The sequence below is a fragment of the Saccharomyces paradoxus genome, assembly GCF_002079055.1.
Source record: "Saccharomyces paradoxus strain CBS432 chromosome XII sequence".
Classification (NCBI taxonomy): domain Eukaryota; kingdom Fungi; phylum Ascomycota; class Saccharomycetes; order Saccharomycetales; family Saccharomycetaceae; genus Saccharomyces; species Saccharomyces paradoxus.
In genome coordinates, this window is record NC_047498.1 from 103,307 (window position 1) to 129,787 (window position 26,481).

At 38.9% G+C, this 26,481-nt stretch overlaps 11 protein-coding genes across 11 annotated transcripts; 6 read left to right on the forward strand and 5 right to left on the reverse strand.

The window, feature by feature from the left end:
- Nucleotides 1-763: 763 nt before the first annotated feature.
- Nucleotides 764-1,096, reverse strand: COX19 (Cox19p; the record flags this gene model as incomplete). The annotated part of the gene is made up of 1 exon (XM_033911870.1): nt 764-1,096. The coding sequence occupies one exon, from the start codon at nt 1,094-1,096 to the stop codon at nt 764-766; it is 333 nt and encodes a 110-aa protein (XP_033767761.1).
- A 1,073-nt stretch (nt 1,097-2,169) lies between these two features.
- On the reverse strand, nt 2,170-3,843 carry DPS1 (aspartate--tRNA ligase DPS1; the record flags this gene model as incomplete). Its single annotated transcript, XM_033911871.1, has 1 exon — nt 2,170-3,843. The coding sequence occupies one exon, from the start codon at nt 3,841-3,843 to the stop codon at nt 2,170-2,172; it is 1,674 nt and encodes a 557-aa protein (XP_033767762.1).
- A 644-nt stretch (nt 3,844-4,487) lies between these two features.
- On the forward strand, nt 4,488-8,246 carry SPAR_L00420 (uncharacterized protein; the record flags this gene model as incomplete). The annotated part of the gene is made up of 1 exon (XM_033911872.1): nt 4,488-8,246. The coding sequence occupies one exon, from the start codon at nt 4,488-4,490 to the stop codon at nt 8,244-8,246; it is 3,759 nt and encodes a 1,252-aa protein (XP_033767763.1).
- Nucleotides 8,247-8,800: 554 nt separating this feature from the next.
- BPT1 (ATP-binding cassette bilirubin transporter BPT1) lies at nt 8,801-13,486 on the forward strand (the record flags this gene model as incomplete). Its single annotated transcript, XM_033911873.1, has 1 exon — nt 8,801-13,486. One exon carries the CDS (start codon nt 8,801-8,803, stop codon nt 13,484-13,486), a length of 4,686 nt encoding a protein of 1,561 aa, XP_033767764.1.
- Nucleotides 13,487-13,695: 209 nt separating this feature from the next.
- EMC6 (Emc6p) lies at nt 13,696-14,022 on the forward strand (the record flags this gene model as incomplete). The annotated part of the gene is made up of 1 exon (XM_033911874.1): nt 13,696-14,022. One exon carries the CDS (start codon nt 13,696-13,698, stop codon nt 14,020-14,022), a length of 327 nt encoding a protein of 108 aa, XP_033767765.1.
- Nucleotides 14,023-14,445: 423 nt separating this feature from the next.
- Nucleotides 14,446-17,082, reverse strand: PUF3 (mRNA-binding protein PUF3; the record flags this gene model as incomplete). Its single annotated transcript, XM_033911875.1, has 1 exon — nt 14,446-17,082. The coding sequence occupies one exon, from the start codon at nt 17,080-17,082 to the stop codon at nt 14,446-14,448; it is 2,637 nt and encodes an 878-aa protein (XP_033767766.1).
- A 766-nt stretch (nt 17,083-17,848) lies between these two features.
- On the forward strand, nt 17,849-19,570 carry YEH1 (sterol esterase; the record flags this gene model as incomplete). The annotated part of the gene is made up of 1 exon (XM_033911876.1): nt 17,849-19,570. One exon carries the CDS (start codon nt 17,849-17,851, stop codon nt 19,568-19,570), a length of 1,722 nt encoding a protein of 573 aa, XP_033767767.1.
- A 259-nt stretch (nt 19,571-19,829) lies between these two features.
- Nucleotides 19,830-21,299, forward strand: SOF1 (rRNA-processing protein SOF1; the record flags this gene model as incomplete). Its single annotated transcript, XM_033911877.1, has 1 exon — nt 19,830-21,299. The coding sequence occupies one exon, from the start codon at nt 19,830-19,832 to the stop codon at nt 21,297-21,299; it is 1,470 nt and encodes a 489-aa protein (XP_033767768.1).
- A 335-nt stretch (nt 21,300-21,634) lies between these two features.
- Nucleotides 21,635-22,879, reverse strand: PSR1 (phosphatase; the record flags this gene model as incomplete). Its single annotated transcript, XM_033911878.1, has 1 exon — nt 21,635-22,879. The coding sequence occupies one exon, from the start codon at nt 22,877-22,879 to the stop codon at nt 21,635-21,637; it is 1,245 nt and encodes a 414-aa protein (XP_033767769.1).
- Nucleotides 22,880-23,458: 579 nt separating this feature from the next.
- Nucleotides 23,459-23,668, reverse strand: COX17 (copper metallochaperone COX17; the record flags this gene model as incomplete). The annotated part of the gene is made up of 1 exon (XM_033911879.1): nt 23,459-23,668. One exon carries the CDS (start codon nt 23,666-23,668, stop codon nt 23,459-23,461), a length of 210 nt encoding a protein of 69 aa, XP_033767770.1.
- A 322-nt stretch (nt 23,669-23,990) lies between these two features.
- DRS1 (putative ATP-dependent RNA helicase) lies at nt 23,991-26,228 on the forward strand (the record flags this gene model as incomplete). The annotated part of the gene is made up of 1 exon (XM_033911880.1): nt 23,991-26,228. One exon carries the CDS (start codon nt 23,991-23,993, stop codon nt 26,226-26,228), a length of 2,238 nt encoding a protein of 745 aa, XP_033767771.1.
- Nucleotides 26,229-26,481: the final 253 nt, after the last annotated feature.

Below are 26,481 nucleotides of genomic sequence, written 5' to 3' on the forward strand. Positions count from 1 at the left end.
AACTAGGGTACGCGGAAGAAAAGGCAATAAAGAAGGGCAGTATGTGTATACGTTAGTGTTCGTGTGCTAAATCTTCGACTTAGTAAGTACTGTGTTTCTTTCACTCTTTTTCTTTCTTCTACTTCCTGTCTTTTTTTTTTTTTTTTGGGTTTGCTTGCTGTCTGGCCTAGTATTTCGTGTGTATAATATCTATTTAGTTAGCGTAAGCACGAGGAGTCACTGTACTGTTTCCTTTTCCTTGGTGGTGAAGTAACAATACTTTGTAAATCCGGTAGATCTGGGAAGTAAATACTAAACTTTATTCTAATATAGGAACTTCATAATATAAAATCCAACGCACGATGCTAGAGATAAAAAAAGAGGGTGGGATGTGGAGCCAGAATTCAAATCAGAAAATCGGAATCAGAGAGTAAACCAGCATTGCAACCAGGTAGTAAGCCGTATCGTTAACTACGCCAAAGCTTTTTCCCTTCGCTGTCTGTTTCCTCGCAACTTTATGTCCGGCCACTCACTAAGCCAAAGCGAGAGGAGAGAAGAAGCTTTGTGGAAAAACCGCCCAATCACGCTGACCCCTTTGGACCGTTTGTCCGCCCCCTAAAAAAAAGAAACGGACGGGCCTGGGCCCGCACAGCCTCGGGCAGGGTCACTTCGCGTTGTCTCGGCGGCTATTTCAAAAAGAATTTCTTCTACACCTTAGGCAAACGTTACCATGCTAATAGCTGCATCCGGCTTTGGCATCTGCTTGGTATTTCAATCTGGGCGGCTACTTGTTATCTGAGGTGCCACTACTGGTGCCACTACTGGTGCCACTACTGGTGCCACTACTAGTTTTACCACTGTTGCTAGGAGCGTCCTCAGGAAGGCCTAAATGAGCCCATTCATCGTAGTCCATCAATTGGTGGTCCATCCTGCACCGCAGGTAGTCCTTGGCAAGCAGCCTGCAGTTCATTGCGTTTTCATTTTGCACAAGTTGCATACATTTGAGATATTCTTGCATGTACTTGGTGCACTCGCCATCGTGGTCTAGCGGGAACGAACCTCTCTCGGGTGGAGTAGGTCTCAATGCACTCAGCGAGCTTCCTGGGTTTCCTGACATTGGTTTCCTGTGTTATGTTTTGTAAATGATTGTTTTGTTTAGTGCGTTTGCTTGTTTTTTTTGAAGTATAATAGAAAGAAAGAACGGAAGAAAATTTTTTTTTCCCTCTTGTTCGCTTCATTTGGTTTTTCGTTTCTCAACTCCGTGGATTTAAGCGCTTTCTTTCCCTGGTTGGACCGCCGAAGGGAAGATGCAGAGACGCTGAGATAAAAAACTTTTTGGACTATTGCTTTGGAAAGTTAAATGAACCTTTCAAGGGTCGGGTAATGGATATAATTCACAGTAAAGGAGAGAGAAACTTTATGGGTATCGGAAGGTGTAGACAAATAAGCTACATTTGTGCTACTTGATCGGGAGTACTGAAGTACGCGGCACGGGTAACTTATGCTGTGCACTAAGAGAGGAGAAGGCATCAAAAATGTAAAGGCGGTGTAGTCGGCGAAAATACCACGACTATTACTACTCAAGTGATGCGTTAACTTGATTTTGTCTTGACACGTGAACGTATACAAATAAGTCCTTTGTTTGGAATGTTCGAACGATGGGCGGCAAAGAAAAAAGAAAAAAAGTCAAAACAATGTTCCTGTAGCCGCTTATGAGGAGGAAGATCCTTCATTGAATAGTCTTAAACATATACATATATATATAGGACACAACAGTTATATTCAGTATTATCTCCCCACGCATATGATGTGCCTGACAACCGTGGCATATTCGTCGGACGAATATGCAACTTCTACCACCTTCGCGCGAAGTTCGGAATTATCCGAAACTAGCGTCCTCCGTCCTGCTGTCCCAACCTCCAAAATGGTTCAGGTCTGGAGATTTATTCCTACTAGTGCCTATTCTCGCTTCGCCAGTTTCTTTAAGTTTTAATGTTGAAGTGCTTTTTTCAACATGATCGCCCAGTAAGGGAGCAATTGAGCGAGGAAGAAAGCGTCAAACACGTCAGACGTTGAGATTCGTATGTTTAAGCTAAATGTATTTAAGTTAAAATAAAAACGAGTGACAGAAAAGGTGAGAAACCTGAAAATATTTACGTTCACTCGCTACATAGAAGCATGGAGACTACTTCATGGTCTCAATCTCTTTGGATCTCTTGGGAACAATGAAGCTCTTCTGATATTTTTCAAGTCCAAGTAGAACATAACAACTCTTTCCAAACCGATACCACCACCAGCGTGTGGAGGACATCCGTAGCTGAACCCGTCACAGTAGTCCTTTAGACCTGGGTCCTCAGGAGATAAACCGTGAACTTTCATCCTTTCCTGTAATAGGGCATGGTCGTGGATACGTTGTGCACCGGACAGGATCTCTTCACCTCTCATGAAGAAATCATACGAGTTAGAATATTTGGGGTTAGCTGGGTCAGGCATTGTGTAAAAGGGACGGATCTCCAAGGGGAACTTGTCCAAGATGTAAAAGTCGGTATCGTATTTGTCGCGAACCAGTTTACCTAAGAACTTTTCATTTTCGGTACTTAAGTCTTCAAAATCACCGATTTCCTTACCGGCAGCTCTTAGCATTTCAATACCTTCTTTGTATGTTAGACGAACCATCTTACCATCCTTGGGCAATTTGAATTCTTCCACAGGATATTGCTTACGTACCAACTCAATTTCGTGAGCAAATCTCTTGGGCAATTCACTGAAAATAAACACAAACAACTCACTCAATGTGTCCAAAACTTCGTGGTAATGTTCTTCGAATGCCATTTCCATGTCCAAACCGGTGAACTCGGTCATGTGACGGTGGGTGTTAGAGTTTTCGGCTCTGAACACAGGTCCAATTTCGAAAACTCTTTCAAAGTCGGCTACGATCAACTGTTGCTTGTTAAATTGTGGAGATTGAGCTAGGTAGGCCTTCCCTTTGAAGTATGTCACCTCGAACACACTGGAACCACCTTCACTTGGTGCACCCAATAGTTTTGGTGTGTGTACTTCGGTGAATTTCTTTGTGGCTAAATATTCTCTAAAAAGCTCACAAACACCAGCTTGAATTCTGAAAATAGCTTGGTTGGTGACGGTCCTCAGGTCAATGACACGGTAGTCTAATCTCGTGTCCAAGTTGACCACGGGCAAACCAGCAGCTTCAGCTTCAGCTTCGGAACGAGAGGCATCTTCTAAAAGGATTGGAAGTGCTTCTGGAGTCTCGGAAATGGTGTAAATTTTGGTGATGTGAATTTCCAGATTTTGCACAGTAGCAGACTTGATTGGCTCATCTACCTTCTTGACAATACCTCTGACAAGGACGATGGACTCCAAATTTAAAGAACCAGCCCATTTGACCATGTTTTTGCTGATAGTACCTTCCTTGTTAGCCTTTACCAGACCTTGGATCAAAGAAGCTTGTTGCCTCAAAGTTAAAAAGGCCAATGTTGCACCTTGCTGTCTAGTGTTGTGGATTCTAGCCCTGAACAAGACTTCTTTGTCGCTGTCCTTAGCCTCATCCAAGTCAACAAACTTGGCACGCTTTTCACCGGTTCTGTCGGAATCGCGAGACTGAATCAATGGCAACTTACCATAATTGTCCTTCGCGGTGTCTTCGGCAGCAGCTTTCTTTTCACGGGCTTCCCTTTCAGCTTCCAACTGAAGGGCTCTTTCCTCCTTCTTTCTCTGTTTCTCTTGCTCTTTCTGCAATTTCTTCAAAGCCTTTTTGGACAATGGCTTACCATCTTCCCCAAGAATAACTTGGGCAGGTTCTGCAGATTCTTCAACAGCTTTGACAATATTTTCGTCTTGAGACATCGTGTAAAGAGCTTCTTTTTTCTTTTACAATTAAGCTTAAAAGACCGTTCCAGCCAATGACTGAAAACTTAAACAATTTGGTTGTCTTACTTCATCCTTATATGACATTAAATAATTTTTCATTTCTTCTTTTTTCACGAAAATGCGTCATAAGGTACTCGTCACTGATGATTTCATAGCCCATAAAGCAACAGCACAATATAAAGAGTTCCCATGGATGAATGCGGCCGTCTTATTTATTTTCTATAAACTCAATGGTACAAAATGCGACTGTGATGCCATATATGACTTCATGATACCATGGTTGTATCTTTATTTTGGTCTAGCTCCCTGAGAAATCGCTCATGCACAAACACTGTAACTGAATCTAAAGGAAACGTATGTCCTGCTTGGAGGATTAGAAACAAACCATTCTCGCTGTATCTGCAATGAATATTCACACCAAAAAGTAGATCTTCAAGTTGTATCTTTAGCGTCGACTTGCCAAATCTACGTGCGGCTGTACCGCATCATTGAAAATAGCATGTGCAGGCTCGCAAAATTTAAGGGTTCCCTCTTAAAACAGTACTCACTATAGCTTTTTTTACTTATAATAATGAAAACGAGAAACTATATTTAAGGGCCATTTATAAGCCGTCGTCAGAATGAATAACGCTATGCCATATGCCGGCATGACGACTACCATCAAAGATAAGGAAGGCCACGGGGTTCCATGCTTACAACCCATCGATGTGGTGGAATGTATGCATCAATATTTCACAAAATCACGGGATAAACTGTCCTTAAGGATAGGCGATTTGATTTACGTACTAAATAAAGGTTCTAATGGCTGGTGGGATGGTGTCCTTATAAGTCACAGCGCTAATAATAGTAATTCGTTGACGCTAGACAGAGGTTGGTTCCCCCCTTCCTTTACACGCTCTATTTTACACGAATCACGCTGGACACCCACCATCGGTGATGACTTGGAAATATTCCAGGCGGGTTTTAATCTTAAACTGGAATTATCAAGCAACCCAGTAATCTTATCATTAGAAGACCTTTTAGACTGTTGTCGCGACATTGAATTTAAGGAACAACTGGTTTGGTCACCTACTCCCGCACATGGAAAGAAAAACTGCTGTGAGCTTTTGTACTATAACCAGGATTTAGATGTTTATTGCCGCACCTTGCCATATTTACCACAAGATCAACTGGAAACAATAAATGATTCTTCATCTTTTTCCCCAATATCCAACATAATTCGTAAAAAGATGCCCATAACGTCAAGCCCAGATCTGTTTTATCTCAATGATTGTGATGTCGTCTATTGGTATGACCTCACTCGCTTAGTTTGTCATTATGTTAATTTAACAGAGCGCGAGCTGTTGAGAAATGACAGGGAAAGTTTTCTAACTTCTTTGGATTTATTATCAGTTCAAATAACTTATGTTTATACGCTCTTTAGGAATCTTGGTTTAGTTGAAGACAGCTTCAAAAAAACCCTCAAAAAGCTAATTTACACATTGTCTAAGTTCTCAATAAATTCAAATATTTGGTTTCATTCCGCTTCCTATGAAGAAAGAGGAATCACGGTCTCACAGGAGGATTCAAGAGAAAAGTCCCCGCTTCTACAATCAATTTTAGGAACTTTTCAAAAATTTCATTTTCTATTACGTTTATTGCATTTCCTCTCACATCCTAACGAATTTACCATATTACCTCAATTGACTCCTCGATTTTTCAAGGATTCTTTCAATACAATCTCCTGGAATAACCCATTTTTGCGAAAGCACTTCAACCACCGCATGTCCCATGACCTACCGAGGGGAATGATCAAGGCCGTTGCAGGTGCTTCAGGATTTGTGGCAGAAAATATTGATGAGATTCCAGTTCCCAAACGGGGCACTTCGTGCTCTCAAGAATCGTCTCACCATACACCATCCGCCCCTTTTCAAAGAAGGAGAAGAGGAAACACCCTCTCCAATATGTCAAGAAGTTCTAGTGAGTCCGATACGATATGGTCTAGAAGGAAAAAACCGTACCTGCTAAATGAAGAGACTCTAAACCTCTTAAAGGCCAGGAAAAAGCAGCTTGATGTGAAATTGAAACAAATGATTCAAAGTGCTAACGAATATCTGAGTAACACTGCCAATTTTTCAAAAATGTTGAATTTCGAAATGAACTTCAAGACCTATGAAGAAGTCAGTGAAACAATTCCTATCATTGATGTTCTAGAAAATCTAGACTTGACCATTTTTCTAAACCTGAGAGAGTTGGGTGATGAGGATAGAGTTTTTGACGAAGATGTTGCCATTGATGATGAAGATAAAGAGTTTTTAAATCATTCTTTATCATCATTATCGTACATTTTGTCTGACTACTTCAATATGAAGCAATATTTTCACGATGTCGTCGTGAAATTTATAATTGTCGCTCAGCATTTGACCTTAGAAGATCCTTTCGTTTTCTCTCCGATGCAAAATGACTTACCTACCGGTTATTATGAACCAGTAAAACCTTCATCCTTGAACTTAGATAGTGCCAAGAATAATAAGAAGAACGGGAATCAAAATGTTGAAAACCAAGTGGAGGAAGATGAATATGAGGTAGACGTGGATAGTATTCTTCTTTTCCATAATCTGGTCAACCAAGATTCTGATTCTAATGACTTAAAATTTTTCAATCTCTCCCACGTTTTCAAAAAATCCTGTGATGACTATTTTGATGTGCTTAAGCTATCTGTCGAGCTCGTGAATCAATTAGTTCTGGAAAGGGAGAATTTGTTGAATTATGCTGCTAGAATGATGAAAAATAATATTACGGAATTACTATTGCAGGGAGAAGAAGGTTATGGATCTTATGGCGGGAGTGACGCTATCGATAAAAATGAGTCAGATACTTTTTATACAGATTCTGCTAATAAAGTTAATGATGAATGGCGTGACAGTCAAGTCATGTTACCGAGGTACTTGCAGCGCGAGTATGATAGTGAACTGATTTGGGGCTCCAACAATAGGATTAAAGGCGGTTCTAAACATGCATTGATCTCTTACTTGACAGATAATGAAAAGAAAGATCCATGTTTCAATATTACTTTTTTAATCACTTTTAGAAGCATCTTTACTACAGCAGAGTTTTTGAGCTATTTGATCTCTCAATATTATTTGGATCCACCAGAGGATTTATGTTTTGAAGAATATAATGAATGGGTGACGAAAAAGCTAATACCGGTAAAACGTAGAGTTGTTGAAATTATGACAACCTTTTTCAAACAATACTGGTTCCCAAGCTATTACGAGCCCGACCTTGCAACCCTAAATCTGGATTATTTTGCGCAAGCAGCAGCGAAGGAGAATATAGCAGGATCCGTGGAATTATTAAATGAGATCTGTCAGAAGTTTAAACATGACAATATGCAAGAAGCGGCTGCACCACTCAAGACGTTAGCTCCACAAGTCAACCAGAAAAATCATTCGGCCTCTTTGTACTCCACCACAGAATCCATTCTTGCCGTTGATCCAGTTTTATTTGCTACCCAATTAACCATATTAGAGCATGAAATCTATTGTGAAATAACTATTTTTGATTGTTTACAAAAAATTTGGAAGAACAAATACACAAAAGCCTATAGTGCATCACCAGGTTTGACCGAGTTTATCAGTTTTGCTAATAAGCTGACAAATTTCATATCCTACTCCATTGTAAAAGAGGCAGATGAAAGTAAACGTGCTAAGCTGCTATCCCATTTCATTTTTGTTGCAGAATATTGTAGGAAATTCAATAACTTTTCTTCCATGACTGCAATTATTTCAGCATTATATTCCTCACCCATTTATCGTTTAGAGAAAACTTGGAAGGCAGTTATTCCTCAAACTAGAGATCTATTGCAGTCTTTGAACATGCTGATGGATCCTAAGAAAAATTTCATAAATTACAGGAAAGAGCTGAAATCTTTACACAGTGCACCATGTGTACCGTTTTTCGGCGTTTATTTATCTGACTTAACCTTCACGGATTCTGGAAATCCAGATTATCTTGTTTTGGAACATGGTTTGAAGGATGTTCGTGATGAAAAAAAATATATAAACTTTAACAAAAGGACCAGACTTGTTGATATCTTACAAGAGATCATATATTTCAAGAAGAAACATTACGATTTTGTTAAAGATCGGACAATAATTGAACATATATCCAATTCGTTGGAAAACATCCCCCATATTGAAAAACAATACCAGTTGTCATTGATCATTGAGCCGAAACCTAAAAAGAAAGTCGTTCCAAATTCGAATTCGACTAATAAATTACAAGAAAAAACCAGGGGAAATCAAACGGATGAAGGAAAAACACCCGCTAAGAAAGAAAGATTTCCAAAATTTCCATTAGTCAAGACAAAGAAAAAGACTCCGAAAGTTTCTAAATAACGCACTGCAGGTTAGATTGTCTTCCCTCAGTGATTTAGTTATTTGGCTTCTTTTCTCTTATTATTATTATTATTATTATTATTATTATTATTATTATTATTATTATTATTATTATTATTATTATTATTATTATTATTATTATTATTATTATTATTATTATTATTATTACTGTTAATATTTGTTGATCATTATGGTAAACTATTTCAGCCATCAAGCCCAGCTGCTGTTATCCGACGATTTTGATGTTATTGTTTGCGTATAGTTATATATTCGTTCATATTAATAACATAAGTATTATCAAATGCCTTTAAATTTCGGACAACAGCGACATCGCGATAATTCCTATTCCCTTTAAAAAATTGCGCCGGTGTGTGAAGTAATTCTTCCTGTTCTCCAAATGAAAATTATATACTTCTGAACCTAGGCGTATCTGTGAGCAGTCTTTACTCGCATATATCTCTATATTAAAGTATTCTGTGGATATATATCAAACCGGTTGAATCTAGAGAGATCACAGAGCCAAATTCTGTCTAAGAAGGATCAACGTAAAGACAATGTCTTCACTAAAAGTGGCAGACGGGTGTCCCTATGGGTACCGACCATATCCAGATAGTGTGACTAATGCATTAAACCCATGTTTCGTATCCGTAGTTTCGACATGGCAAGCGGCCTTTTTCCTATTGTTTGGCAGCTATCAATTGTGGAAACTTTATAAGAACGAAAAAGTACCACCCAGATTAAAGAACTTTCCCATATCCCCAAGTAAAATTAGGAGTCGACATCTAACGCATTTGACTAATGTTTGCTTTCAATCTACGCTTATAATCTGTCAACTGGCCTTAGTGTCTCAATCAATTGATAGGGTTTATCCATCTATACTTAAGAAGGCTCTGTACTTGAATCTCCTTTTCAATTTGGGTATTTCTCTTCCTACTCAATACTTGACGTATTTCAAAAGTACATTTTCAATGGGCAACCAGCTTTTCTACTACATGTTTCAGATTCTTCTACAACTTTTCCTGATATTGCAAGGGCACTACCATGGTTCCAGTAACACAAAACTTACTGTTATTAGCGGACAGACTGCTATGATTCTAGAACTTCTCCTTCTCTTCAATTCAGTTGCAATTTTTGTTTATGACCTGTGCTTTTTTGAGCCAATTCACGAATTATCTGAATACTACAAAAAAAATGGGTGGTACCCCCCCGTCCATGTACTATCTTATATTACATTTATCTGGATGAACAAGTTAATTGTGGAAACCTACCGTAATAAGAAAATCAAGGATCCTAACCAACTACCATTACCGCCAGTGAATTTGAATATTAAGTCAATAAGTAAGGAATTTAAGGGAAATTGGGAATTGGAAAAATGGCTGAATAGAAACTCTCTTTGGAGGGCTATTTGGAAATCATTCGGCAGAACTATTTCGGTGGCTATGCTATACGAAACGACATCTGATTTACTTTCCGTAGTACAGCCCCAGTTCCTACGGATATTCATAGATGGTTTCAACCCAGAATCATCTTCTAAATATCCTCCTTTAAATGGTGTATTTATTGCTTTGACGCTTTTTGTAATTAGCGTGGTTTCTGTGTTCCTAACAAATCAATTTTATATTGGGATTTTTGAGGCTGGTTTGGGGATAAGAGGCTCTTTAGCTGCTTTAGTATACCAGAAGTCTTTAAGACTGACGCTAGCAGAGCGTAACGATAAATCCACTGGTGACATCTTAAATTTGATGTCTGTGGATGTATTAAGGATCCAGAGGTTTTTTGAGAATGCTCAAACCATCATTGGCGCTCCTATTCAGATTATAGTTGTATTAACGTCCCTCTACTGGTTGTTAGGAAAGGCTGTTATCGGGGGGTTGATTACTATGGCTATAATGATGCCCATCAACGCCTTTTTATCGAGAAAAGTAAAAAAGCTATCAAAGACCCAGATGAGATATAAGGACATGAGGATTAAGACAATAACGGAGCTATTAAATGCTATAAAATCTATTAAATTGTACGCTTGGGAGGAACCTATGATGGCAAGATTAAATCATGTTCGTAACGACATGGAATTAAAAAATTTTCGCAAAATTGGTATAGTGAGCAACCTGATATATTTTGCCTGGAATTGTGTTCCTTTAATGGTGACCTGCTCCACATTTGGCTTATATTCTTTATTTAGCGATTCACCATTATCTCCTGCCATTGTTTTCCCTTCATTATCTTTATTTAATATTTTGAACAGTGCCATCTATTCGGTTCCATCCATGATAAACACCATCATAGAGACAAGTGTTTCTATGGAAAGATTAAAGGCATTTTTACTTAGTGACGAAATTGATGACTCGTTTATTGAACGTACTGATCCTTCAGCGGATGAGAGATCGTTACCTGCCATAGAGATGAATAATATTACGTTTTTATGGAAGTCGAAGGAAGCGATAGCATCTAGCCAACTTGGAGATAACTCGAGGACAGATGAAGAATCTATTATTGGATCTTCTCAGATTGCATTGAAGAGCATTGATCATTTTGAAGCGAAAAAGGGTGATTTAGTTTGTATTGTTGGTCGGGTAGGAGCTGGTAAATCAACGTTTTTGAGGGCAATTCTTGGTCAACTTCCTTGCATGAGCGGTTCTAGAGAGTCGATAGCCCCCAAACTAATCATTAGATCATCGTCCCTAGCGTATTGTTCACAAGAATCCTGGATAATGAACGCATCTGTAAGGGAAAACATCCTATTTGGTCACAAATTCGATAAGAATTATTATCAACTTACAATCAAAGCATGTCAATTGCTCCCCGATTTGAAAATCTTGCCAGATGGTGATGAAACTTTGGTGGGTGAAAAGGGTATTTCTCTATCAGGCGGTCAAAAAGCTCGTCTTTCATTAGCCAGAGCCGTGTATTCGAGAGCAGATATTTACTTGCTGGATGACATTTTATCTGCTGTTGATGCAGAGGTTAGTAAAAATATTATTGAGTATGTTTTGATCGGAAAGACGGCTTTATTGAAAAATAAAACGATTATTTTAACCACTAATACTGTATCAATATTAAAACATTCACAGATGATATATGCGCTAGAAAATGGTGAAATCGTCGAACAAGGGAATTATGAGGATGTGATGAACCGTGAAAATAATACTTCAAAATTAAAAAAACTACTGGAGGAATTTGATTCTCCCATTGATAACGAAAATGAAAGCGATGTGCAAACTGAACACCGATCCGAAAGTGATGTGGATGAACCTTTGCAGCTTAAAGTAGTTGAATCTGAAACTGAGGATGAGGTGGTTCGTGAGAGTGAATTAGAACTGGTCAAAGCCAATTCTAGAAGAGCTTCTCTAGCTACACTAAGACCTAGACCCTTTGTCGGAGCACAATTGGATTCCGTGAAGAAGACGGCGCAAGAGGTCGAAAAGACCGAGGTTGGGAGAGTTAAGACAAAGGTCTATCTTGCATATATTAAAGCGTGTGGGGTTTCAGGTGTTGTTTTATTTTTTTTGTTTATGATTTTAACGAGAGTTTTTGATTTAGCAGAGAATTTTTGGCTAAAGTATTGGTCAGAATCTAATGAAAAAAATGGTTCGAACGAAAGGGTTTGGATGTTTGTTGGTGTATATTCCTTGATTGGGGTAGCGTCGGCCGCATTCAATAACTTGCGGAGCATTATGATGTTATTGTATTGTTCTATAAGGGGCTCTAAAAAACTGCATGAAAGCATGGCAAAATCTGTAATTAGGAGTCCTATGACTTTCTTTGAGACTACTCCAGTTGGAAGAATCATAAACAGATTCTCATCTGATATGGATGCAGTGGACAGTAATCTACAGTACATTTTCTCTTTTTTTTTTAAGTCAATACTTACCTATTTGGTCACTGTTATATTGGTTGGGTACAATATGCCATGGTTTTTAGTGTTCAACATGTTCTTGGTGGTGATCTACATTTACTATCAAACGTTTTACATTGTGTTATCGAGAGAGTTGAAAAGATTGATTAGCATATCTTACTCGCCGATTATGTCCCTAATGAGTGAGAGCTTAAACGGTTATTCCATTATTGAAGCATACGATCATTTTGAGAGGTTCATCTATCTAAATTATGAAAAAATTCAATATAACATCGATTTCGTCTTCAACTTTAGGTCAACGAATAGATGGTTGTCCGTGAGGTTGCAAACCATCGGTGCCACGATTGTATTGGCTACTGCAATCTTAGCACTAGCAACAATGAATACTAAAAGGCAACTAAGTTCGGGTATGGTTGGTCTGTTGATGAGCTACTCATTAGAGGTCACAGGCTCATTGACTTGGATCGTAAGAACTACTGTGATGATTGAAACCAACATTGTATCGGTAGAAAGAATTGTTGAGTACTGTGAATTACCACCTGAAGCTCCATCCATTAATCCCGAAAAGAGGCCAGATAAAAATTGGCCATCAAAGGGCAGTATTGAATTCAAAAATTATTCTACAAAATACAGACAAAATCTAGATCCAGTGCTGAATGATATTAACGTGAAAATTAAGCCATGTGAAAAGGTCGGAATTGTTGGCAGAACAGGTGCAGGGAAGTCTACACTGAGTCTGGCGTTATTTAGAATGCTAGAGCCAATGGAAGGTAAAATTATTATTGACGGCATCGATATATCCAGCATAGGTTTGTTTGATTTAAGAAGCCATTTGGCCATTATTCCTCAGGATGCACAGGCTTTTGAAGGTACGGTAAAGACCAATTTGGATCCTTTCAATCGTTATTCGGAAAGTGAGCTTAAGAGGGCTGTTGAGCAAGCGCATCTAAAGCCTCATTTGGAAAAAATGCTTGAGAACAAACCAAGAGGTGACGATAGTTCTAGTGAAGAGAATGACAACGTTAAAGATATTCTGGATGTCAAGATTAATGAGAACGGTAATAATTTGTCAGTGGGGCAAAGACAGCTACTATGTTTGGCAAGAGCGTTGCTAAATCGTTCCAAAATATTGGTTCTTGATGAAGCAACCGCTTCCGTAGATATGGAAACGGACAAAATCATTCAAGATACCATCAGAAGAGAATTCAAGGACCGTACTATTTTAACAATTGCACACCGTATCGACACTGTGTTGGACAGTGATAGAATCATTGTTCTTGATCAGGGCAACGTGAAAGAATTCGATTCACCCTCGAAATTATTATCTGATAAAACATCTATTTTTTACAGTCTTTGTGAGAAAGGTGGGTATTTGAAACAATGATTTTGATTATTATACGTAAACGTATAGAATATCTAACGCACTATAGTATGTACGATCACACCAGTTCTTTACGTTCCTTTATGGTTTTTACGAACCCGGGTAATAGTAGAGGAGGCTAATAAAGATATAAGCGAATACAACTCAGTTTTCACCTAATACTCGATCGCTTAGGCAGTGTTCGAAGAAGACAGCGATAGATACTTATAAAAATGAGCTCAAATGAAGAGGTCTTTAGTCAGATAAACGCAACTGCGAATGTGGTCGATAATAAGAAGCGTTTGTTGTTCGTGCAAGATAGTTCTGCACTAGTTCTAGGGCTTGTTGCAGGATTTTTGCAGATCGAATCAGTCAATGGGTTCATTTGGTTCCTAGTTCTGTACAACTTGATTAATGTCATTTACATTGTTTGGATCTGTCAATTGCAACCAGGAAAGTTCTACCAAAGCCCGATTCAAGACATTTTCTTCGAATCATTTTTTAGAGAGATAACTGGTTTTGTCATGGCGTGGACATTTGGATACGCCCTAATTGGATGAAAGGCATGGAAACTACTGCTGTAAACAGTTAGAAGTAGGGTTGATTTATTATGTACAGTAAATATAATGTTATTATTAGTATTTTTTTTTTTTTGAATTTTTTTGGTCCCTTCTAAGCAAAAAGACATGTCAACAGTATTTCAGTTAAAGATTTCAAATATACAAGTAAGTTTAAATCCTCAATCGGTTGCAGAAATAAGAAAAGCGTAAGAGTGTAGGGATTTTCAGGGAAATAGGAAAGAGGTACAAAAATAGGTCAGGGAAGAAAGCGAATAATGAATATAGGGGAACATAAATGTTATGGACAAGAGTAGATATCAAAATAAAATAAAGTGTAAGACAAATGAAAAAAAAAAAAAAAAAAAAAAAAAAAGAAAACGAAAATAGAAAAAGTGGAAGGAGAACGAACGGTGATAACACTAATTACACCTCTGCATTTTCAACCAACGCCGCAAGTTTTTCAACACTGGCTAAATGTCTATTTCCCAAAGAGTTAGATTTGTTTAGCTTATCCAAATACGCTCTAATGGCAATGACGATTAATTTCTTACCCTCACCCTCAGAAACGTTAACTAATTTTTGGATCACATAATTGGCGAATTGATCCTTGATCATTAAAATCATTGGAGAACCATCTTCCAGATTTAAGGCATGGTTTTTGTCCCTTGGTAAAATCATAGACATTATTAAATTCTTCTGATCTTTAGAGCCATAAAGAATAGATTTTTCGACCACGTTGGAGGCAAATTTATGTTTAGAATATTCGACAACATTATTGGCTACAGTTTCTATGATTTCTTGTTTGATATCGACCATTTCCTTATTGGTAAATTGGTCTTGTTGTAAAATGTATTGAATAACATAGTTACCATATTGGTCTTGAATTAGATAGGGTATGAAGTCTTTCAATTCATTTAAAATGTTTTTCTGATCTTCACTTGAACCAAACTCCAACAATCTTTGGATTACTCGACAGCCGTAGGAGTGAGTAGATAGATGGTATATGTGGCCAGTTAAAGAACTTAAAATAAAGGGTAATTTTTCTATAGGAATTGTTTCGATGGCCTTTTGGATAACGTGATTACCGTTTTGGTCTTTAATCATTTGTAAAACGGAATCAGATAGTTCCAGGACCAACTCAATTCTTTGATTGGAATCGATAAATTCCAGCGCCTTTTGGATGACACGGCATGCGTACATTTGCAAAGATAACTGCTTCATGTTACCTTTAAATTGCTCCACCAAAGTATCTTTCTGAATTTTGCTACCAAATTCAAAGAATTTTTGTATGACGTAGTTACCAAAAACATCGTTCGAAAGTTCAATGGCATCATTGCGGATCTCGTTGAATATAACCTCCTTTTCTGAAGCTGGTGAAGTGGCTAATTCGCGCTGAATGAACCGCGAACCATGTTGATCTTTGCAAAACTCCAAAGAATGGCCGAAAATGTCTTTTAATGACATATTCGAGTTTGAATTTTTGTCAGAACCACTGTTTCTAAGTTGCTCTAACAACGGTGACCGATGATACGTTTGCTGCTGTTGCTGTTGTGGTGGACTTTGAGAATGAGATTTATGGTTATTGGTCCCTGGCTCATTAGACTTGGAAGATGTATTCTTCTTGGAAGAATTCTTTGAAGCTGCAAAGCTCTCTAAATAAGGGTTTGCCTGCTTGTTGCTGTTGTTGGCGTTATTTGCAGAATGGTTCTTGTTGTTCCTTTTCTTGAAGTTTTTTTCGTCCTTGGCCACTTTGACTGGTACAGGATTTGGAGAGGGGTAGTAAATATAAGGATTCTCCTGTTGCTGCTGTTGATCTTGTTGTTGTTGCTGTTGCTGTTGCTGTTGCTGTTGCTGTTGCTGTTGCTGTTGCTGTTGCTGTTGGGGGGCAGATGGTGGCGGAGGTGGTATAAACATCATTGGGTTGGGGTAGGCAAATGGGAACGGAGTGTTGTTTGGTGGAGACGAAGGTGAAGAGACAGAAGAAGGCCTGTTTGCTTTCTTCTTTTTCTTACCATTAGAGTCTTCGGTATCTTCATTCGCCGGCACCTGTACTGAAATCATTTGGGAAATGAAATTTGAAGGAGACCCGATCAAATAGTTGGAGAAGTTTTGGTAATGAGGGCCCTGATGAAATTGGTTTGGTGGAAAGCCATTCATGTAGGGGGGAAAATTGTTATTTGCAGGCCCATCTTGTTGGTTGGGCAGCACCACATTTGGGGCCCCAACAAGAGCCGGGTTGTTACCAGGTCTAAACACCGGAGTGTTGGCTACATTCCAAATATTTCTTTTGGGGTAATGAGCATTTTCTGATTCCAAAGACGCAGAGGAGCCTGAATTCGAACTGGAGTGGTAAAGAGAGCCACTATTTGTGGTGTTCCTATTCAATTTGTTGAAGTTTGTGTCAGATTGGGCAGTTTGGTCAAAAGTGCTTTGAGTGTCTAAGCTAGCGTTAGAGACATTTTTTGGTATGAACTGAGACTGATTAGCAGCAGCTTCTGGCCTATCTTGAGTTTCCAGTTCTCTTGTACCGTCAATTAAAGACTTCCCGAATTTCTCAAAAAATCCTTCCCCGCCAGAGTTGCTGTTGTCATTGCCATTGTAGTAAACGGGTCCAGCAATGGAAGCTGAATACTGACCTAAAAGATGGTTGACTTTATTGTTTTTCCCAAGGTTACCCGCTGCATGGTGCGTATGATAGTTGCTGTAGGATGTGGATGACAGGGAGGCGGTGTCGTTTGATCTGTACTGGTAATAATTGCCGCCGTTGCCAAAAAACTTCTTTGAGTTTGTAGAGAATGGCGGAGCCGTACCAACAGATAGGGCAGTTTTCTTAAAGATCGGTGAAGATTCACTGGAACCGTGAAGCAGCAAGATCTCTGAATCTACCTCATTCGCCGTGGTAAAACTCGACCTTCTGAAACCGCCGATTTGTTGTGAGCCGGCAGCACTGCCGCTCACAATGGCGCCGGCCTGGCCGCCGTTATTGTTACCATTGGATAGGGCGCTTAAAGAAGACACTATTGATGCGAGTTCCATATCCATATCCATGTCCATTTCCATTTGTACTCGCGATATTGCGCTATTCGAAAGGGGCTTAAAAGCGTAGTTGTTACGTATTATTTTGCTTGTTTTCTTATCTGTTCTCAGATATGTCAGCAGCAGCGAGTTTCCTTTTCACCGCTTTCCGATGTTCCTATCTTCTTCTTATGTTTCTCTTTAGAGACCGAATGATTGAAAAAAAATTAGATAAGCAGTATTATACTATTTACAGTAGATATTCAAAATATGTGCAGGCACCACTTTTTTTCCTTTCTTCTTTAGTTTTTTTCTCCTATTCATCAGCTTCTTACATCCAATATACATTCTTAAGTATGCTAAAGGTACATTTGGGAAATTCTCTTCCTCTCTCCACAATTTTTAGAAGGAAAAAAGAAATTATTTCAGGGTAATATCCGTAAATAGCGATCAATATTTATCTCAAGCCCTCTTTTCCTTGCTCAAAACCTGGCTCTTGAATTCTAGGTCTTGTTGCGTTGCCCTAGGGCCGTTTTCTTCGAGAAGTTCTGGGACGGTCCGATCGGGAAAAAAGGTTCCCCTTTCGGACGTATCGCAGGCAATGTGCAAAAGCTTATTATATACGAGAAAAGAAACGGGAAGGAACGAAAAAAGATGAAAAATGCAGCGATAAAATGATATTGTGGTTAATCTAAATTTATATATATATAAATCTATTGTTATACACAAAAATGATCATTTTGTATACAGATGACCGCAGATAAAATAATAGTTTTATATATATAGATATATTTACTGCAAAAATCCGACGATGGGTGTTTCAACGGTGTTGAAAAGGGCTAGGAATTTACTAGCAACGTTCATAGTATGCTGTTTTATGGCAGTAGTGCTTGTCCTGGCGCTGGCACGCCATTTTATAAATGAGCATAGAGACACTAGGAGCTCATCGACACAGATTGAAGTTAGCGATGAGAGTAAAAGAAACGTGCACCATGACCACGTTCTTACGAGGACCAATGCTTACTCGACGCCATACCTTGATTTGGAACATGACAAGAAAAACGGCATCGTTTACGATCACACAAGAACGGTGATCCGTAAAAAGAACCGCGAGGAGGGGCCCTCGTCGCTGCATAAGAACCTTTTTCACAAATTTTTAACAAAGCTTATTTTTAGGTTTATCGAGAAAGAAAAAGTTGCAGAAGGTGTAACGCAGGGGAAGTTCAATAACAGCAACAATGAAATTGCCAATCATGAACCAATTTTTGAAAAAGTTCCCGTTCATTCTGACGATCCATTACAGAATCTAATTCTATCGGAGGACTTAACATTAGTTGCCGATCTCAATTATTATTTTAACCAGTATAACATCCAAATAGAGGAGTTTAGATTGGAGACTGAGGACGGGTTTGTTATAGATTTGTGGCACTTGATACCAAAATATAGAACGACTGATTCAGACAAGAAGAAGAGACCACCCATTTTGATGCTACACGGTCTTTTGCAAAGTAGTGGTTCTTTCGCATCCAATGGTAGGAAATCTCTGGCATATTTTCTGTATCAGTCCGGTTACGATATCTGGTTAGGGAATAACAGATGTGGATTTAGGCCGGAATGGAACGATGCGAAAGTACCGACATTGGCTTCCAGATGGGACTGGGACCTTCGCGAAATGGTCAAGTACGATTTAACTCTGTTGATCGATACCGTCTTGGCTAAGACGCAGTTTGAAAAGCTTACCTTGATCTCGCATTCTCAAGGCACTACACAGGGGTTTATGGGCTTAGTCAATGAAGATAAGTTCTTCCCTCCCGGTTCAGGATCTAAGGACTCGTTTTTCACTTCTAAGATCGCTAACTATATTGCCTTGGCCCCTGCAGTGTATCCCGGTCCTTTGCTAAACGAGAAATTGTTTGTTAAGCTTATGACAAAGGAAATCGACAATCCTTGGTTCTTTGGTGAAACAAGTTTTTTTGAGATAATGATGATTGTAAGAAATTTGTGCGTTGGTGAGAGCTTGTTTTCCTTTGTCTGTTACACGATCTTCAATTACCTATTTGATTGGAACGATACCCTTTGGGACACCGCATTAAGAGATCGCCATTTCCTGTTTTCACCAGTCCATGTTTCAGTGAAGTTGATGCAATGGTGGCTGTCGCCCGACCCCAACAAAGTAAGTTTTAAATTCGGTTCCCATAAGATGTTCCCTGATAATGTTAAGTGGTTTTCAGACGCGTCAAACGCTCCAAACATCTACTTATTTGTTCCGAAACAAGATAGATTGGTGGACGGAGAAAGATTAATTAATCATTTCGTTAATGTGGAATCAAATGTCAACTGCAAGATCTGGTACATTGATGAGTACGCTCACATTGATGTCCTATGGGCACATGATGTCATAGAGAGAATTGGCAAACCAATTTTACAGAATTTGAATAACTATTACTCCAAGAAGCCATCCAGCGCCTTTGAAAGTGATTGTTCAGATACAGAGGTAGAAACGGAGCTAGAAATGGTTGCTGAGAAGGCTTGAAGAGCAAGCATGAAATAGGTTAATATAAATTATACTCGGGATACATAGATAGAGGGCTAGTAAATTTTAGTTTTTAATTGTTCTTTTTTTTTATTGTGTCACTAGTTACCGGGAGTTGGGCAATCTCCGTGTAAAACGATATGTCTTTTTGAAAAATTTGATATCGAAAAAAAAAATCGATGAGATTGTATTATAATAGTACAATGTAACTGCACGTCATTATCATAGTTTGAAAATCCCACGAGGATAAGGTATTAAAATGAAGATCAAGACCATTAAAAGAAGTGCTGATGACTATGTTCCTGTTAAGAGCACGCAGGAATCTCAAATGCCTAGGAATCTGAACCCTGAATTGCATCCCTTCGAAAGAGCACGTGAATATACCAAAGCTTTGAATGCCACCAAATTGGAAAGAATGTTTGCTAAACCTTTTGTAGGGCAATTAGGATACGGTCACAGAGATGGTGTTTATGCTATTGCCAAGAATTATGGTAGTTTGAATAAATTGGCTACTGGTTCTGCAGATGGTGTGATTAAATACTGGAACATGTCTACTAGAGAAGAATTCGTTTCCTTTAAGGCACATTATGGACTCATTACTGGTCTTTGTGTCACACAGCCTCATTTTCATGACAAGAAACCAGATTTGAAAAATCAAAACTTCATGTTATCTTGTAGTGATGACAAAACCGTCAAATTATGGTCAATAAATGTCGATGATTACTCCAATAAAAGCTCTAGTGATAACGATTCTGTTACCAACGAGGAGGGCTTAGTCCGTACTTTTGACGGTGAATCTGCATTTCAGGGTATCGACTCGCACAGAGAAAATTCTACGTTTGCCACAGGTGGGGCCAAGATCCATCTTTGGGATGTTAACAGATTGAAGCCGGTTTCCAATCTATCCTGGGGAGCGGACAACATCACCAGTGTGAAATTCAACCAAAATGAAACCGATATTTTGGCAAGTACTGGCAGTGATAATTCTATTGTCCTTTATGACTTGAGAACAAACTCTCCAACACAAAAGATTGTTCAAACAATGAGGACAAATGCTATTTGTTGGAATCCAATGGAGGCTTTCAACTTTGTAACTGCCAATGAAGATCATAACGCTTACTATTATGATATGAGGAATCTATCGCGTTCATTGAATGTATTTAAAGATCACGTCAGTGCAGTAATGGATGTAGACTTTTCTCCTACGGGGGATGAGATTGTTACTGGTTCATACGATAAGAGTATCAGAATATATAGGACGAATCATGGACATTCGAGAGAAATTTATCATACGAAGAGAATGCAGCATGTTTTCCAGGTTAAATATTCCATGGATTCTAAGTATATTATCAGTGGGTCTGATGATGGGAATGTTAGGTTATGGAGAAGCAAAGCTTGGGAGAGGTCGAATGTCAAAACTACCCGTGAAAAGAATAAATTAGAATATGACGAAAAATTGAAAGAAAGATTTAGACATATGCCAGAGATTAAAAGAATCAGTAGACATAGACATGTACCACAAGTCATCAAAAAGGCTCAAGAAATTAAGAATATTGAGTTGAGTTCTATAAAGAGAAGAGAAGCTAATGAAAGGCGTACTAGGAAGGACATGCCATACATTTCTGAAAGAAAGAAACAAATCGTGGGTACCGTGCACAAATATGAAGATCCAGGAAGAGGCAGGAAAAGAAGAAAGGAAGACGATAAACGTGATACTCAAGAAGAGTAGTTTTTCTGTTTTATATTTTCTGTATTTACACACATGTACAATATTTGCATTTTTGATTTTTAATTCACATATATTTGATAAATGTTTACGCCAGTGTCCTGTTAAATTAAATTTGCCATTTATTAGATTATGAATTTATATATGAATACATTGTGTGGTAATGATAGAAGAAGTTGGTAAAAAAAAATGTCAAGGACAGTATGGGTATAGTGTGTTGAGCAAAAAAAAAAAAAAAAAGAAAAAAATTTTGTTCGCTGGTTCTTTTTTCCTTCTTCTTCATCTTTATCTTCATTCTTTGGTGCGGAGCCAACAAGGAATTCGGGCGAAAGTGCTCCTTATATCGTTACATCCAAAATTTTGCCCACATCTAGTGAGGTTTTCACAGAAAGGTCTTCTAAAAGAGGAATAATATCTAATAATTCGTTATCGTGAGTATCTGAGAACCAGGACGAAATCGGTATTGCATGTTGAGGATGAAAAATGTAAGATGCTGGAGAGTTATCGAGAATGATAATATCTGATAGGGGTCTTCCAATTTGGGATAAGTTTTTTATATAATTGCCTTCATAGTTATAGCAAGCCTCTCTGAATAATCTGTGATGGATGACTTTATCTGTGTCTAATATATCGAGCAATGGGTCACCGTACCGAGAGACACTGGCAGTAAAGACAACAACCTCGAATAACTTCCCGACTCTTTCCAAGAATTCTTCCACGCCAGGTCTTTTAATGACATAGACATTATGTACTTGGTCATCTATTTCCACAGGCAAAACAAAATCCGCAGATCGCAAATATTTGAAGGAAGAATGTACCAAAGTTTCATCAAGGTCTAGTATTAGGCATTTCTTGCCCTTTATACTTTCATCTTGTGGGGGGAGTAGGGTGTTGTAACCTGGAGCGTGATACTGGCCCTGCTGTAAAAGCGTTAGGTCGATATATTCGTCACCTTCGTCGTCTTCGTCATCAGCATCGTTGGAAGTTTCACTGGCCTGAGGGCTGCTGCTTACCCTGCTTATGTTCATATCTTGGATAAGGTGGTCAGACGACACCTGCACAATAGGCCCTCGCTGCTGCGGCGGCTGCTGCGACTGCTGTTGTGGTTGTGGTTGTTGCTTTTTTTTCTGTTTGGAAGTATCTTTCAAAGCAGCTCCCTTTTCCTGTACAATGCCACGGCCACGACGGTTATCTTCATCATCAATCTCTTCATCCTCATCAACCTCGTATTTTTCCTCATAAAGATCATCTTTACTAATTTTTTTTTCTACTTTCGTCATATTATTATTAGTGGTGGCGGTGGCGGCTGTAGTCGGCGACAATGGTTTCTTTTTCTCATTATCGTTTGTGCTTATCCCAGATTTACCGGTGGATCTTTCAGTGGAACTGAATGTAGCAGCCGAATTTGTCTTAGAAGGGGGAGAATTTGTCTGGTGTACGTCACGGCTTCGACTTTTCGTGTTGGAATGTTTGACGCTTCTGTTTTTCTTGAGAGAACTGGACTGTTGTTGGCGATAAGCAGAATTGGAGTTGGATTGGGTAGTCTCGGAAGAGCAGCACAGTATTGACGATATGAAGCCCATGCTGGTTTGCTACTGATTGTGTTAAAAACTCACGAACACGAATGCAGGCAAAACAAAAACTTGGATAAAGGCACAATGAAAGGGGAAGTGCGGTTGATTATGCTATATGGCACGAAGGAAACAGATTCTAGGCTAGGTAGGCGACAAAGGAAAGAGTTGAACTTAACGACGAAGTAACAAAGAAAGTTGAATGAAAGGGTGTTGCGAGCAATAAGGTTCAATAAGCACTCCTTCTCGAAAGCAATTTCTATACTTTTTCACTAAGTTTATATTAATCCCAGACTTTTTTTTTTTCGGTTCTTTCCAGAAAAAAAGAAACAAAATCAAGAGTGCCCTGACTTAGGGTTTCCTAAAAAAGTTATTAGGTTTTGGTCACGTGATAAGTCCTTTTCTGGTCACGTGGTCTTGAAAACACTCTTAGGGGGCCAAATGTAAAGATACTGCTAGTAGCGGTAGTAACGGTGTGATAATGTTAATTGTGCTTTGCACTTATTTACAGGTAGTATATACTATAGTTGGCGAATACCTATTTTTATATATACAAGTAAGAAAACAGCTGACAGCGGGCTTTCAGTAAGGTTAATTCGCACTTGGAACTTCAAAACCATAGCCCTTCATGCACTGTTTGTACTTCTCAATGAACTCCTTGCATTTTTCAGAGTCTTGTCCATTGAACAAGATGCACGTATCCCGCTCCTCCTTTTCTGGCTTACAAACACAACATGGTTTGGGTTTGTCCTCGCAGTTCGCGTGGTTTTCTTGTTCTTGCTTTTTGTCAGTCTCAGTCATTGCGTATTATTGAATGTACGATTGTGTAAATATCTGATTGTATATACGAATGTTTTTGTATTGTTGTGGTGAAGAAAGCCGTTAGTTGGTAGACCAGATTTTGATTCGCTTGCTATATATCGTCATTTCATTTTCTTTTTTGAAGGAGAACAGTAGGGTTACCTTTGTATCCGGGTAGGGATTTGAAAAAAATTTTCAAAAATGCGATGAGATGAGGTTGAAAATTGCGAGTAAGAATATGCTTAGGTAGTATGAGTATTTACGTTGGTCTTGGGCTTGGAATTGGAGCTGTGTGCCTGCAAACGCGTGTTATAGATATACTATGGTGGTAGGAACTAAGAAGTATTCTGATTTGGACTTTGTCCCTACAATTAGTGACAGCGAAGAAGATGTTCCAATCTTAGATTCCTCTGATGACGAAAAGGTGGAGGTTAAGAAGACCACTAAGAAGCGCAAGGGTAAAAATAACAAGAAAAAGGCTGTCGAGGCGGATAATCTTGATGAGGATGTTCATGAGGACTTGGACGCAGGGTTCAAGTTCGATTTGGACGCGGATGACACCACTTCGAACTTTCAAGGCTGGAACTTTCTAGGCGAGGGCGAGTCCAATAAGGATGATGCAGAAGCCTTTGTGAAGAAGGACGTGGACTTGGACAAGATCATTAGAAGAAAAGGTGGGCTGGTGAAGATGGCCCATATCGATAGTAAACAAGAAAAAGAAAAAGAGGAAGAGGAAGAAGAAGAGGAAAACGATAACGACGATGAGGAATTAGCAATGGACGGGTTCGGTATGGGAGCCCCCATGAACAATGAAGGCGAGGATGAGTCAGAAGAAGAGGAAGAAGAAGAAGAAGAGGATGAACAGGAAGAGATGACGTTAGAAAAGGGCGGCAAAGATGACGAAGTAGATGAAGAAGACGATTCTGAAGAGGCAAAAGCCGATTTCTATGCTCCTGAAACTGAGGGAGATGAAGCTAAAAAGCAAATGTACGAAAATTTCAATAGTTTGTCTTTGTCTCGTCCAGTTCTTAAGGGTCTTGCAAGTTTGGGTTACGTCAAGCCTTCTCCTATTCAAAGCGCCACAATCCCCATCGCTTTATTGGGTAAAGATATCATTGCCGGTGCTGTTACTGGTTCTGGTAAGACTGCCGCGTTTATGATCCCTATCATTGAGCGTTTGTTATACAAACCAGCCAAAATCGCTTCTACCAGAGTTATCGTTCTATTGCCCACTCGTGAATTGGCTATCCAGGTCGCTGATGTTGGTAAGCAAATCGCACGTTTCGTCTCTGGTATAACTTTTGGTCTGGCTGTTGGTGGTTTGAACTTGAGACAACAAGAACAAATGTTGAAATCTCGTCCGGATATTGTCATTGCTACTCCGGGTAGATTCATTGATCATATCAGGAACTCAGCAAGTTTCAATGTGGACTCAGTGGAAATTCTGGTTATGGATGAAGCCGATAGAATGTTAGAAGAGGGTTTTCAAGATGAACTGAATGAAATTATGGGCCTATTACCAAGCAATAGACAGAATCTGTTGTTTTCCGCCACGATGAACTCCAAAATTAAAAGTCTAGTTAGTCTTTCTTTGAAAAAACCGGTAAGGATCATGATTGATCCTCCAAAGAAAGCTGCTACCAAGTTGACACAAGAATTTGTTCGTATCCGTAAAAGAGACCATTTGAAGCCTGCCTTGTTGTTTAACTTGATTAGGAAATTGGATCCAATGGGTCAAAAGAGGATTGTCGTTTTCGTAGCAAGAAAAGAAACTGCTCATAGATTAAGGATTATTATGGGTCTTTTAGGTATGAGTGTGGGTGAATTGCATGGTTCTTTAACGCAAGAACAGCGTTTAGATTCCGTAAACAAATTCAAAAATTTGGAAGTACCTGTACTTATCTGTACAGATTTGGCCTCCAGAGGTCTTGATATTCCAAAGATCGAGGTCGTTATCAACTACGATATGCCGAAGAGTCACGAGATTTACCTGCATAGAGTGGGTCGTACCGCCAGAGCTGGTAGGGAAGGTCGTTCCGTCACCTTTGTCGGTGAATCATCTCAAGATAGAAGTATTGTCCGTGCTGCTGTCAAGAGTGTAGAAGAAAATAAGTCCCTTACCCAAGGTAAAGCACTCGGTAGAAACGTGGACTGGGTTCAAATCGAAGAAACAAATAAACTTGTTGAATCGATGAAAGATACAATTGAAGAGATTCTTGTTGAAGAAAAGGAGGAGAAGGAAATTTTAAGGGCTGAAATGCAATTGAGAAAGGGTGAAAATATGTTGAAGCATAAAAAGGAAATTCAGGCAAGACCAAGAAGGACATGGTTCCAAAGCGAATCAGACAAGAAAAATTCCAAAGTACTAGGAGCGTTATCAAGAAACAAGAAAGTCACCAACAGTAAAAAGAGAAAGCGTGAAGAAGCTAAGTCTGATGGCAATGGTGCACGTTCTTACAGGAAAACTAAAACTGACCGTACCGCGGACCAAGAGAGAACTTTCAAAAAGCAGAAGAGTGCAAATTCAAATAAAAAGAAGGGTTTCAAAAGCCGTAGGTAATAATTTCCATCGTCATTATCATCAATCATCAACATACTTATAACTGTCATTATACTATTAATATTTTGTACTTAAATATCATTAATTCATCTGATAAACTAGGAATTAGTTAATTATTCTTTTTTCGTTCAATCAGTACGAGCATTAATAAATCGTGAATAATACGCTGTGTCAAGGGCATATTTCAAGTACGAAACGAACCGAACGCATATTCAGGCTACTTGCTGCAAAGAATTATAAAATTACATTCCGT